Source organism: Apus apus, chromosome 4 (genome assembly GCF_020740795.1).
Source record: "Apus apus isolate bApuApu2 chromosome 4, bApuApu2.pri.cur, whole genome shotgun sequence".
In the NCBI taxonomy this organism is placed as follows: Eukaryota; Metazoa; Chordata; class Aves; order Apodiformes; family Apodidae; genus Apus; species Apus apus.
The window spans coordinates 4490399-4503977 of record NC_067285.1 but is presented as its reverse complement, the minus strand read 5'-3'; the positions used below and the strand labels follow the sequence as shown (position 1 = coordinate 4503977).

Sequence of the window (13579 nt, the reverse complement as noted above, 5' to 3'; positions counted from 1 at the left end):
CGGCTCGGCCCGCTACCCGCCGGCGCGGGCGGCTTTTGTTCCCGGCGGTGCGGGGCGGGGAGGGGGCGGCGCGGCGGGGCGAGGGGAGGTTTTGTGGCAGGAGCGGCGCGGCCGGTGCCATTCGCCTCCCGCCGCTCCCGCGGTGCTTCAGCCCCGCCGGGATCCCTTTGTGCTAATAGCCCCGTCCTCGTTTGCTGCCTAATTGGACTATATAAAGCCAATAACGGGCGGGCGCTCGCAGCCTCCAGGCACGGCAGCACGTCGCGGGAGGGGGGGCCGGGGCCGCTGCGGGCAGGGGCTGCGCGGAGCCTTCTCCTCCCGGCTGCCTCCCCGCCTAATCCCATTTGCCATCCTGCGTGCCCAATCGCCGCGTGCTCCCCGCGTTTAACTTGGATGACATTTTGATTTCATCATTAGCATCCGGCGCCAGGTTGACGCAGGAACAGCAGCAGCAGCGGCGGCGGCGGCGGGAGGAGGCGGCGGCGGCAGCGACGACCCCGGCTCTCCGCCTGCCCGTAGCAGCCCCCCGGTACCGCGGGCTGCGCGGATCCCCACGACCCCCCGCCCTGCCGCCCCCTCATGCGAGGGGCCCCCGGCCGGCCCCGCCGCCGCGCTCCCACCCCGCCCCGCCGCTCCTCTGCCCCGCGCCCCCGAGAGCCGCCACCTGCGCAGCGGGCGCGGGCTGCGGGGCCAGCGGCGGGCAGGAGCCGGGCGGGCACCGGAGGATGCCGGAGACCGGGCAAGAGCCGACCAGCGCCCCGCCGCCGCCCCCCAAGGAGTCCTTCTACATCAAGAACCTCCTCAACGGCGACCCCCCTAAGGCTCCCCCCAAGCAGCCACGGGCTCTGTTCGCCCCGTCGGGCAAGGCGGCGGTGGACGGCGCCGGCTTCGCCCTCTCGCAGGTGGGCGACCTCGCCTTCCCCCGCTTCGAGATCCCGGCGCCGCGCTTCGCCCTGAGCGCCCACTGCCTGGAGCGCGCCCAGACCTGGTGGTACCCCTACGCCCTGACGCCGGCCGGAGCCCACCTGCCCCGCACGGAAGGTATCGCTCCCCCCTCCATCCTTCCCTCCCTTCCCGGCGGGGCGGCGGTGGGCACCGGGGGAGGGGGAGGAAAGCTGGTAGAGGGGTTCCGGCCGGCTCGCCCCGTCGGGGGACGGCGGGGCGCGGGGACCAGGCAGTGAAGGTGTCTCTTTTTGTCCCTTATCGCCCCCCTCCTTCCTTTTCCCTCGCCCTTCCCCTCCAGCCGCCGAAAAATCTCTGCTGAGGGACTCGTCCCCCGCCTCGGGCACCGACCGGGACTCCCCGGAGCCGCTGCTGAAGGCGGAGGGGGAGCAGAAGGAGCTGGACTCCAAGAGCCCCGACGAGATCGTCTTGGAGGAGAGCGACTCGGAAGAGGCGAAGAAGGAAGGGAGCAGCGCGGAGGACTGGAAGAAACGGGAGGAAAGCCCAGAGAAGAAACCTTGCCGCAAGAAGAAGACCCGCACGGTGTTCAGCCGCAGCCAGGTCTTCCAGCTGGAATCCACCTTCGACATGAAGCGCTACCTGAGCAGCTCGGAGCGGGCCGGCCTGGCCGCCTCCCTCCACCTGACAGAGACCCAGGTGAAGATTTGGTTCCAAAACCGCCGCAACAAGTGGAAGAGGCAGCTGGCGGCCGAGCTGGAGGCGGCCAACCTCAGCCACGCCGCCGCGCAGCGCATCGTCCGCGTCCCCATCCTCTACCACGAGAACTCGGGCGCGGAGGCGGGCGCGGGGGGCGGTGGAGCCCCCGGTACCCAGCCCCTGCTCACCTTCCCTCACCCCGTCTACTATTCCCACCCCGTGGTCACCTCCGTGCCGCTCCTGCGGCCCGTCTGAGTCCGCCCGCCCTTGCGCGGAGGGGCGCGGAGAGGCGCGCAAGTCACCGGCCCGCTTGTAAGTACTTCAAGCCACTCGTGCGGTTCGCCCGGCCGGCATCTGCGGAGCCGGGGCGGGGCGGGTGGGGGAGAGGGGAGCGGGGGGACCCCCCGGCGGGTGGTGCTAGAAGGCAAGTCACAACAACAACAACAACAACTAATTAGGAAAAAATTATAATGAATAATAATATTAATGGGGGGAGGGAAAGGAAAATCAGGAAAATTAAAGCGGGAACTTGTAGAGAACCTTGGAGCTGTCACACCTTTTGTAAACGTGGGGGAAAACCGCGATGGTCTCTGTGGCTTTAGTTTTATTTTTGTAAAAAAAAAAAAAAGAATAAACAAAAACAAAACAAGAAAAAAAAGGATAATAATAATAATAATAATAATAATAATAATAATAATAATAAAGAAATGAATGATCCCAGGCCACTCCTCGAGATTTGCCAAATGCTATCGAGAAGCTGAATTTCCCTTCCTTTCGGACCTCTCCTTCTGCCTCCAAATTGTTCAGGCTCCACGTCCTGTCGTGACTCGAACTTCACCGACCGCGGCTTTTCGTTTCACCAGCCTCCGGTCCCGATTTTGCCTCTTTGCTTTCCCATATTTCCTACCTTTCGGTTTCTGTCACGGGACTTTATAAACGAGCAAGAAATGCAGCCTCAAAGCGAACGGTTAAATACACCCGCCCGCTTTGAGTGACCCTTATTTATGATCGTTTACCTAGATATTTTTAATTCTTGTTTATAATTCCTGTTTTCCTAGTCGTTGGATTGTTGGAATTTTTAATTATTATTTTTTTTTTCCTTGTAAAGTTATTTCGGTATTTTGAGGGGGGAAAAAAAGAAAAAAAAAAAGGAAAACGAAAAAAAAAAGATCTGTACCTTTTTGCTTTCTTTTGTAATACTGATTATTATTATTATTGTACTTTTGAACTGTGCAATATTGTACGACGATTCTTAAAGCACTGCTTTTGTTTGAATGGTGAGGAAAGGGCTTTTTAGCATTGTATAATTGCATCCGTTCATGTCGTAAGAAATAAATTTTTTGGTTTATTTTTTTTTTTTAAATATAATTATGAAAAGCGAAGGAAAGTGAGAAGAGAGGAGCAGGGCATGGGAATCAGCATCAGCCCGGCTCATGCGAATAATTAAGGGAGATTCGGTGAGCTGGGTGCTTTAAGTGAAGGACAATCAACTTTAGGGTAATTTTAATTTATTGAATAGGATGTACAGTTTTCTTCTAAAGTCCATCGAGTGTGTGGATTTTACTGGGCAGAAATCAAGCGAGGGGTGGACACCTCTAGTCTCTCTCTGTCTTGGTATCTGCTCACCTGTTGTCTGACAATTGTTTGCCGTCTTCCCAGAGGTTTGGGTTGGTTTCTTTATTTTAATTAATCCCCCCCCCTTTCAGTTGTACTCTCTGCCCTCTCGTTTTCTGTTTAGGGATCTCTCCTATTTTTAAAACAGCCTATATTGTTATAAGATTATTGTTGTGGTGGAAAAAGAAAAAAAAAAAAAAAAGGTCAATAAAACCCGTTCCTTATCATTTTTTTCAAGTGTGGCTTCGGAGAAAACAAAAAACAAACAACAACAACAAAACAAACAACAGACCCAAACCGAATCCCACAAGCGCTGTCCGGGGTGCGGGGGTCGCGGACACGGAGCCGCCCCCCCGGGGGCTCCCCAGGCGCGGGTGCCCGGGGCTGGGGGGGGGAGGGAATGGACGGGAGGGTCTTTCCCAGCTCCACCGCGGGCGGGGACACCGCGGCTGGGTAACCTCGACCGAGGGGTTCCCGGGGAGCCCCCCGAGCTTGGCTAGGGGGGGGTTGGAGGGGGTTGTCCCTTGCAGTCTCCCCGGGGGCTTCTCCTGAACTTCTGGCCTTCCCTTTCTCTACCCTCGCCGGCTGCTTCTCCCCTCGGGGGCTTCGATGGTGCATTTCTACCCCCTTCTCCAGGCAGCTGCCGCGGGGGGCTTGGCCAAAGGCACCCCAGGGTGCCCCCCCCCACCTTTCTCCTCCCTCCTCTCCACCGGGCTGGGCCCTCTGCTCCCGGTCGGAGCCGCCCCTCGTGTTCCTGCTCCTAGCGGGGTTATTCCGAGAGAGGATCGGTCCCCGCTTCCCGCAGATTGGCACGAATCGACGTGTTTATAGCGCCGAGGGCAAGATTTCGGGCCAAAGAAATCAAAATAAAACTCAGCCTTGCGAAAAGATAATCCTGCGTTTTCTTTTCGTTTGGGATAAAAACCCCGGCAATGGGTCGTAAATGAAAAATAAACAGAGTTTCGGAGTCAAAATAAGCTGCTCGCTGTGTTGCCTACAAACAGAGTGATGCCTTTTCTGTTTGCGGTACTAACTTTGGGACAAGTCGCTTGCAGCTCATTAAAAATATTGTTGTAATAGCAAATACGTCTTTCCCTTTTACAGCGCGGTGGCGCGATGTTATCAAACGGCAAGGGAAAAAAAAAAAAATAACCCCCCGCATTTATTTGTGGTCAGTGCCCAGAACACTATTCCGAGCCGTCCCGACCCTTCCCTCGGCTGTCGCCCCCAGCCTTGCGCGGTCCTTCCGCGGGTGCGGACACAGCCAGCCGCGGAGCAGAAAGCGGCCACCCGGCCTTTGCACGTCAGGGACGTTTCCCAGGAGAAGTTTGGTGTTAGTGGGACGGGGTGGGGCTCGAGTAGGCTCTTTTTTATCCATTGATTTATTTTTTTTAATTAAGAACAAAAATAATTAAGGGAAATAAAAGAGAAAAAACAAAACCCGAGCTCAGGTTTTCTGCTGCCCTTGGATGCCGCGGGATCGACAACAGACAACGGGCTACGAAACCCAGCAATAAAGTTGGGCTGGGGGCTTGTGAGCCCCTTTCGTTGTCCCCCCCGCTCGTACCTCTCCTGCAGCAGGACTGCCCGGGGCTGAACGAGCTTTTCCTCCTTTCCAGACCGGGAAGGAGCCCTGGGAGCTCGATGTTCATTTCTGTCCTTATCCACATCGAACCGGCTCTGGCGCTCAAGCTTTTCTCAAGCCTTCAAAACCAAAAAAAAAAATCTTCCCAGACTCCATCCTAGCCTTAAATGCTCCCGTAAAAAAGGGAAGCGAGAGGTTTCATCTCTCTCTTCCAGGCAGGAGGTGACATGTTTTGGGGATGGATGCCCCCAAAGCCCGGGCTGTGCGGGGGGCCCGGCTCGCCCGGCTCCCTGAGCCGCTCTCGGGCGGGGACCCCGGTGAAGAGAGGGACGAGCTACCAAGGTAACCCCCTTTCTTCTCCCCTCCCGCACCCCCAACCCTTCCCAAAGTTTCCGGAGAAGTCAGCATCAACTGCCGCGCTCCGATCAAGTGCAAACAATCGCTCCGAGTGATGGGGGATGGGGGGTGGAGGGGGAAAGAAATCATCTTTACAGAGACAAAAACTCTTTGGCAAGAAAGGCTGGTGTAATTCAACGAAAGTTGCTTCATTCTTCTAAGCTGTTCTCAACTCTGCGGCCACTTCTGTTTACTGCTGCAACCCCGCTCGGCAAATCTCTGCCTTTGTTTGCAATTCAAGAGATAACACGGTTCTTCTCGGCCACTGTTTTGAGCTTGGCTGAACAGAACTAGCTCGCCTGTTTTGGGTCGAAACATGCATGTATTTCTTTTATTTGGTAGTAAATAGAGGTTTGCTGTGTATAGCAAACAGCGGGGGGAAAGATATAAACTACCCGATCACCAGATTTGGGGATTCAGAAGAGTTTTACCTCCAGGAGGGCTGAAGTAGGGATCGGGGTGCGCGGTTCGCCCCCCTCCGCTCATACCCCTTCCCCTCCCCCCCCCAGAAGCCTCACGGTCGCGGCGAGAGATTTTGGGAGGTTGGTCAATTTATTTTATTTTATTTTGTAATTTTCCTGCATCCGAAGAGTTGCAAATTTTCTGGTATAGACTGGTGGGAAAGGTTTTATTCTGCTGGTAGGGGCTGCGACTCACAGGATGGGCTGCGGAGTTGGGGACACATGGTGGGGACACACGGAGCCACTCCTGGGGAATAATCCCGCTTTAAAGCAGCGGTGGGAATACGGGGTGTGTGTGTGTGTTAATTTTTTATTTTATTTTTTTTTTTCCAAATATGCTGCAAGTGTCTCTGTAATAATCACTTTACTCTATCGACTTGGTCTAGTGTGCTAACGGAATGAGAAGACCATTAAGAGCATTAACAGATTGGTACAGCATAATGCTTCAGTTCATATTGATCGCGAAACGTCTGTAAAATATTGTTTCAAATGAATCTATTGTTCCTGAGCTCTTTCGGCGGTGTTGATGACCTTGGTTTGTTCTCGCACATCCAAATTATCCTCTCGCCGCTCCCATCTCGTTGGGAAACCGGGCGGCGGGACCGACCCCTGGACTCGCACCCACCCGAATGCGCAGTCCGGGGGGGTCGAAACTGCTTCAAATATTTGGGGAAGAAAAGGCAAAAAGGCGAAGGGAAGGCAGCCGGTGCGTGGTTTAGCTGCCCCGAGCTCGCAGCCCTGCTAAAGCCGCATCCCCGGGACCGCATCCCCGGGCGAAGCGGGAAAAGTTGCCCAACGGTGAAGTCTAAACCTGTTTTCATCAATATCGAGTGGAAAGTGGAAAGGGAGGGGCAGACACTGCGGGCTTTCCTCAGGCAGCCCCCGCATCCACCGGGGCTGGCCCGCGGCCGGGGTTCGAGGGGAGCGGGGTGGGTGCTTGGGCCCTTCTGACTCTCCCGGGCCTTTCGTGCATATTTTACAGCTCAAATCAGCCAATCCCTCTGGCTCAGAGCGGTGTCTTCGATTGAAAACTCCCTGTCCCTTCTCCCCGCCTGGCTGGAAGGGGCCGTGGGACGCTGGTCCCCTCGTGGGGACACGCGTGTGGCCCCAGGCGCTCCCGCGGGCGTGGGAAGTGGCAGCTCGGCGGGGATAAAACCTCCTCTTCCCTCAGGTTTGGTCACCTGGTCTTGGCTTTCCCGAGCTCCGATATTTTAAATAAATATAAAGAATCTCTTGCTCTCCTCAGCTCTATTCGCCTTCATGATGGAGTGGAACCATCAGATTTTCATCAAAGTTCTATTAAGTGAAACATAGGTTGCAGGGCACCCTCTGATTGAAACAGTTTAAATTTTAATTGTGTTTTTAATTTGACATATAGTTGCAGAAAGGAATGACACTACAACGCCAAGGGGCGGTCGATTTTCTTAATTTCTCCCAGAGGAATTGATGAGTCTATCAGGCCACTAGATTGGAAACACATTAAAGCTCTCTGGTTAGGTTGTTAATTGGAACTTGATGGATAGGGGGCCTTGGATAGGCTATGCTGATCCAATCTTCATGACTTTCTGTTTTCCAATAAATTACACGATTCATTTTCCAGCCACAGATTACATAAATTGTACACCTCTAGGGCTCTCTTTTTCAAATAGGGAGCCCTTTTCCCCAAAAGCCTATTGCGAGATGTCATTTGCACCAAAAAACGAGCAGCAGAGGCTCTTGAATGAAAATCGAAACATAATCAACGTTTATACTTAGAAAATTTATTGAGATCATTTTCTCTGGTATTTCCTTATTTTAAAGTTTGGACGCGCCATATATCATAATCCACACGTGTAAAGGGGACTGTGTTTAATATTTATCGAAGCTTGATTCCAAGATCAAACTTGTTTATGACTTCATCTGTCATTTCAGAGGGAACCTTCTCCCGATATTACGGCCGCTCAACAAGCCTATTTTCCGAGTGCTGCAAAAGCAGCGGAGATCAATTTTTATCAGGCTCCCTGTGAAAGCTTGCTCAGGGCCACTTTAATATCGAGCATTGTAATAATCTGGAGATCTAAACTTTAAGCGTTCGCTCTGTCTTTCAAAGTTTATCTTGGCCGCGCCGTTTGATCATCTGTGCCCCGACGGGACGGGCTGGGGCTGGGGGCGGGGAGGAGGGGGGGATTTAGCCGCCGGTTGCCCTCACGCAAAAACCTTAACGCGGCCGCTATCCCCTGCCCTGATGAATATTTAATCAGATGGTAATGAGCTCTTCGTTGTGTTGCTCCCCCACCCCCCGAGGAAGCGGAGCCGGGGCCGGGTCCTGCCCGCCCGACAGCGACGGCGAGCATCCCGCAGGGGCTGCCTCGCCTTCCCTTCGGCCGGAGCGGAGCTGCCTTTTCCCAAGTTTAGCCTGAAAGGCTCATTTCGGGAAAATCCAGCCATTTTCTCGCCGTGTTCGGGCAGAGCTCACGACTGCCCGCAGCGCTTTTGCATCTCGGCCCGGATACCGGAGCGTCCCCTCGGCCCTACCACAGCCACCCGGGCCACCCCTAAGGGCAAGACCCCCTCCGTGGGGAAGGGAGGACCGCACCAAGGGCACGCCTGGCTGTCGTTGGGCTTTGAAGGACAAGAGGGCTGGATGGGAGGCAGCTGGAGGCCAGGGGTGCCACCGCGGTGTCACGTCGTGGGGCTGAGGGGTTGGTCCTCCGGTCTGTCTCCCTAGCTGCTCCGGCCTCGTCCCCTCGGAGCCAAGGGCTCGCGGCCCCCAGGGGCTTCTCCCCAAGCCGGGCTGGTCCCCTCGACAGTTTTTGCCCGGAGCCCCCTTGCCTCGCTCCCCCTCCCCCGCGGGAGGGGTTGCTGGGGTCTGGATGTGGGGCCAGCAGGGGCGGCAGAGCGGGATGAAGGACGATTTCTTAAATTGTATTTCAGTGCGGGGTCTTTCCGGGTTAATGAGCTGACATCATGATTAAAGCTGACCATTTGTAATGTGTCGCGACCCTGTTGAAAAGCACTGAAAAGGTTAATGTGGTAAAACAGGACAGCACCTGCCCCTCACAGAGAGAGGAGGAGCTGGAACACTTTTCCTAATCAATTAGTCCATTAATGAGTCTATCAAGTAGTTAAGTAGTTAAAGATTATGCCGCTGGTCTGGGTAACAGTCGTCATCTCGCTATACCTAATTATATTATAAGTACTTTATTCAATATACCAGACATAATATGGTGACTCGGAGTTAATGAAAATGTCATTTTAAAACGTCTTGACATTTGTCTCTATTGATTTGTATATTTCCATCTCATTCTTCGCTTTCCCCGATTTGATTTTTTTTTTTTTGGAGGGGAGGGTGTGTTTGGAAGAGGGGAAACGACCGCATCGAGGGGAGGAATCAACAGCAGGGGCCGGGCCCCTTCCTCCAGCAGGGCCCCTCGCCCTCCTCTTCTCGGGCCACCCGGGGTTAAAATCCCGGTGCCGGAGTCCTTGCCAAGGCCAAGGGTATCGCGACATGAACGCTATCAAGACCTCAGGGATTTCGGAGCTGGAGCAGTGCTTGCCGCTCTCTCCTCTCCGCCGGGATGTTTCCCCTCCTCACGGTGTTAATTTTCTGGAGTTGTTGTCCCCTGGCCCGATGGGTGGGTTGGGGAGGGGGGGGCTGTGGCCCAACCAGTCGCAGCACTGGCCCCATCTTCATTAGTCAACGATATTTCCAGTTGTGGCTTGTGGGGCTGCCTGAGGACTCGGGGGGAACCCCACGGACACGGGTGACCCCAGCTCACCTCCCCAGACAGCCGTCGGGGGTCCTGGCCTCGGCAAACCTCCTCGGGGTCCCCCACTTTCCTGGGAGCGCTGCCCGCGGTCCCGCGGCTTCCTGCTCTCCCAGGAAAGTGGGGGACCCCCGTGGGTGACCCTGCCCTCGACCCCTCTCCCCCTGTTCCCTCGGGGACGTGTGTGACACAGTGTCTGCAACCCTGGCCCGGCCACAGGCTGCGGCCGCAGATTTTCCCTTCCAAGGGAAACAGCGGCGGGGAAAGAAGAGCCGCGTTCGCTGTGATTGATTCTCCTTCCCCGAGGGGAAGAGCCCCTGACTCCTCACAAAGTTTATTTGGAAAAGCAGGAGGACCTCCCCCTCCCTCCCTGCCTTTTCCCCTCGGCCTGCAGACCTTGGGAAGAAAAGGCAGGAGGGATTTTGGGAGATATTTGTAATCGGCAGTGTTTTCTCGAAGGAGGTTTTGCCGAGCACAGCGTAACAGTTTGTATAGGGTTTTTTTTTCTTTTTTTTTTTAAAAAAACTTATTTCTTCCCCCCTCCCTTCCTGTAATCAGCGAGAAGGGTAAAGATCCCCGGATAGGCACAAGTTGTTTCATTTCAACCCTCCCCGGCCCGCATAAGACATTCCACCCACGTCCCACTCGAGGTGGAGGGCGCGGAGGCACTGCGGGAGCTCAGCATCCCTCCCTCGGGGGGCGCGGGGTCACAGCAGCCCCCCGACCACCCAGGGGAGGATCCCGCCGGGGTCCCCCCGGCCCCAAGTGCCTGCCAACAGCCAGGGCCAACCCCTCCCCAACCCGGACCCCGCGGCTTTCCAAACTTTCCGTGTCCGCCGCCGCCGTGATTGGCGCGGCGGAGGCCACCTCCATGCAAATGAAGCCCCGCCGCCCGCCGCCCGCAGATCAATAGGGACGCGGGGGAAGGAGCATGCATTCCGCCTGGGCAGGCGCTGGGAGAGCCGGCAGCGGCACGCCGAAAACACCCCCCAAAACAAACCCCCGCGCCGAGCTCACCCCAGGCTACCGGTGTGTCCTCCCCCCCCCCTCCCTCGCTTCCAGCACCCGCACACCCCGGCCCCCCGAGCGCCTCTAAAGCGTGAGCTTCCCTCCTCTGCTTTCTTATGAACCCAGGATGAGCAGCAAAGAAGATCCCAGCAAGTGCTGTTCGGCGACTGCTCCCATCTCCAGTTTCACCATCCAGTCCATCCTGGGCAGCGGTACCTCCGAAGCCCCCCGGGAAACCGGCGGCAGGGCACCCGCCTGGCCCCCCCGCACCCGGACCCTCTCCCTTTCCTCGGAGGACGAGGAGCAGGAGGAGAGCTGGAAACACCGCGGCTGCTTCTGCTCCGAGGCTCAGGGCCCCGCCGAGCCGTGCCACAAACACCAGCCCCTCAGCTTCACCTGTCTCGGTGAGTACCGGGACGGGACGGGGCCCACGGGAAGGGCCGCAGAGGGAGGGGGGGGGAAGACACGTCGCCCCCTCCTTGCTCTCGGGGCAGAGCGTTATTTGCGCCGTCCCTGGCTGGAGGGGGAGGAAGGAACTCCATCAAAAATAGGGTGGCTGTTTTGGGTTTTTTTTTGCTTTTTTTCCCCCCGTCTAACCCCACCCGGGGCTGATTCCCCCAGAGGGGCGCGGTGCGATGGATAACGCTGCTTTCCTGAGGTTGTGCTTATTTGCAGCGCTCGGGCAAAGGGGAAGAAACATGTTTACTTCTTGTATCTTTTTACCATTCATTTTGGCTAAACGGTCTGTGGAAATGAAATGCTACGAAGTAAAAAAAAAAAAAAAAAAGTGCTGGCTCGTCCTGGGTGGGAAAGCAGCTACTGGCTTCAGCCACCTGTCTGACTGTCTGTCCGTCCGTCCATCCATCCATCCATCCATCCATCCATCCATCCATCCATCCATCCATCCATGTGACATCCCAGAAGAGGATGCCTTCCCCCCTGCGTCGGTGTTGCCTTCCACCGGGATCTGAGGGGACGGGTGCCTGCCCGGGGGGGTTGGCCTCGGCCCTTCCCCAGCCGGGGGGGGTTGGGTCTCAGCCGTCGGGGGGTGCTGGTACCGACCACCGTGCGACCCCCGCTCTGTCGCTCTGTTGCAGGCACCGCCAAGGGGAGCGGAGCGGCGGCTACGGACAGCGGGGAACGGGGGGGGCCCTTCCTCTCGCCCCCCCAGCAGGACTGTAAGGAGGAGAAGGAGAAGCCGCTGGGACCTTCCTCGCCCTCCTGCGGGGACCGGCAGCGCGACGGCGGGGACCGGCAGGCCGGAGCCGCCAAGAAGAAGACCCGCACGGTGTTCAGCCGCAGCCAGGTCTATCAGCTGGAATCCACCTTCGACATGAAGCGCTACCTGAGCAGCTCGGAGCGGGCCTGCCTGGCCTCCAGCCTGCAGCTTACCGAGACCCAGGTGAAAACCTGGTTCCAGAACCGCAGGAACAAATGGAAACGGCAGCTCTCTGCCGAGCTGGAGGCGGCCAACATGGCCCACGCCTCGGCGCAGACTCTGGTGGGGATGCCGCTGGTGTTCAGAGACAATTCCCTCCTCCGAGTGCCGGTGCCCCGGTCCATCGCCTTCCCCGCCCCTCTCTACTACCCCGGCAGCAACCTCTCGGCCTTACCGCTCTACAACCTCTACAACAAGATCGACTACTGAGCAGCCACCATCCCTTCCCCGAGGCCGCCCCGTCCAGGGGCTCGGTGCGGGGGTCTCGGGCCGCCACTACGGCGGGGACAGAGGAACGGAACTGACGGGAGGGACGGGAAAACGGAGAGCCCGGGGCACCGGGGTCATGCCCAGCTGTCCTCCTGCTAACCTGCCACTTGGGAAAGAAAGAAAGAAAAAAATAATAATTAAAAAAGCGTTATTTCAGATCTGTAAATATTTTTAAAGAGAGAAAGAAAGAAAAACAAAAATAAAACATTTTAAGCCTCCTTTGTAAATTTGCCGTGGCGTGTTCCCGCTGGGCGGCCCTGCCCCGAGGGTACCCCCGACCCCCGGGGGTCCCCGCAGCCGGGCCGGGCACGGCGGGAGCTGCCGCTGCAGGAAGGACCGGGAGAGCACGGGAGAGAGAAAACGACGTGTAACGCCGTTTATTTTCTTTTTTTTCCTGCCTTCTGCTCGTTATTTCGTTTCCCGAAGGGAATGCAGGATGGGCCTGCCCGTCCCCCCCTGCTCGCGGCCCGGTGGGGGGTTCGGTCCCTTTCGTTTGGCTGGAAGAGGAAGGGTCTTTCTACAACGCTCCGAAACTGTTTGGGAAACGGGGAGAGTTTTTCTGGTTTGAGGAGTATTTTGTTAAAAACGGCGGCGAGGGGCAGCGTGTTCCGGGCAGCTCCCGGGGACCGACCCCGGCTCCCGGAGGCTCCTCCTCTCCCCGCTCCGGGCACCCCCCGGCTGCCTCCCCATCGGGGACGGGCTCAGTGGTTCACAGAAAATAAGTAAACCCCACAGTAAGTGGTATTTCATAGGTGGGTACCGGTCCGGTACCGGGAACAAAGGGGGTACGGCAGCTAGAACGGGAGCCTGCGCCGGGTAACGAAAGAGGGCAGAAAGGAAGGATCCGAAGGGATAAACCCGGTGATTTTCGATGCGAGGGGACGGGACCACTCTCCGGGTCGGTGCTTGAAGCTGCCGAGCCCTGTTTCCCTCCCGGGGCTGCCCCATCCCGGCGGTACCGTCAGGACGGGGGGAGCCGAGCCCCGACGTCCCGCTCAGCGCCGGCACCCGTGCTGCCCCTCCGCCTTGGCGAGCCGCTCTTTGGGGGGAATAACTGGTGTTTCGAGTTTGCCCCTTAACGCAGCTGCCTCTACCCGCTGCTAGGACCTGACCGGGACCCCCCCTGAGCCCGCCTCCCGCGGGGGAACCGGCGGCCGGTCGGTGGTTCCGGTTCCCCGGCGGGAGGCGGCGACCACGAGGCAGGGTCTGAGACTGCCGTTCCCCGCCGCGGGACACCCGTGTGGCCCCCAGGGACCAGCCGCCGCTGATGGCAACGGGAGCGAGCGGCTCCCGCCGCCTCCGCCGCCCGGGCCTCCGGGCGGACTGCAACCCCCAGCATGCCCCGCGGCGGCACGCCGGGCCGCGCCGCGTCGCCCTTTCGAACTGACCAATGGCAGGGCAGCCTGGGGGGGGGGGGGGGGGAGGTGGGCGGGGCGAGCGGCAGACGCGCCTGCGCGGGCGG

The 13579-nt window shown here is 57.6% G+C and overlaps 2 protein-coding genes across 2 annotated transcripts; both read left to right on the top strand.

Annotated features, from left to right (window-relative positions):
* The first annotated feature begins 725 nt into the window (after positions 1-725).
* HMX3 (H6 family homeobox 3) lies at positions 726-1854 on the top strand. Its single transcript, XM_051618529.1, has 2 exons — positions 726-1041; positions 1244-1854. The coding sequence occupies exons 1-2, from the start codon at positions 726-728 to the stop codon at positions 1852-1854; spliced, it is 927 nt and encodes a 308-aa protein (XP_051474489.1).
* An 8682-nt stretch (positions 1855-10536) lies between these two features.
* HMX2 (H6 family homeobox 2) lies at positions 10537-12057 on the top strand. Its single transcript, XM_051618871.1, has 2 exons — positions 10537-10813; positions 11507-12057. Exons 1-2 carry the CDS (start codon positions 10537-10539, stop codon positions 12055-12057), a joined length of 828 nt encoding a protein of 275 aa, XP_051474831.1.
* Positions 12058-13579: the final 1522 nt, after the last annotated feature.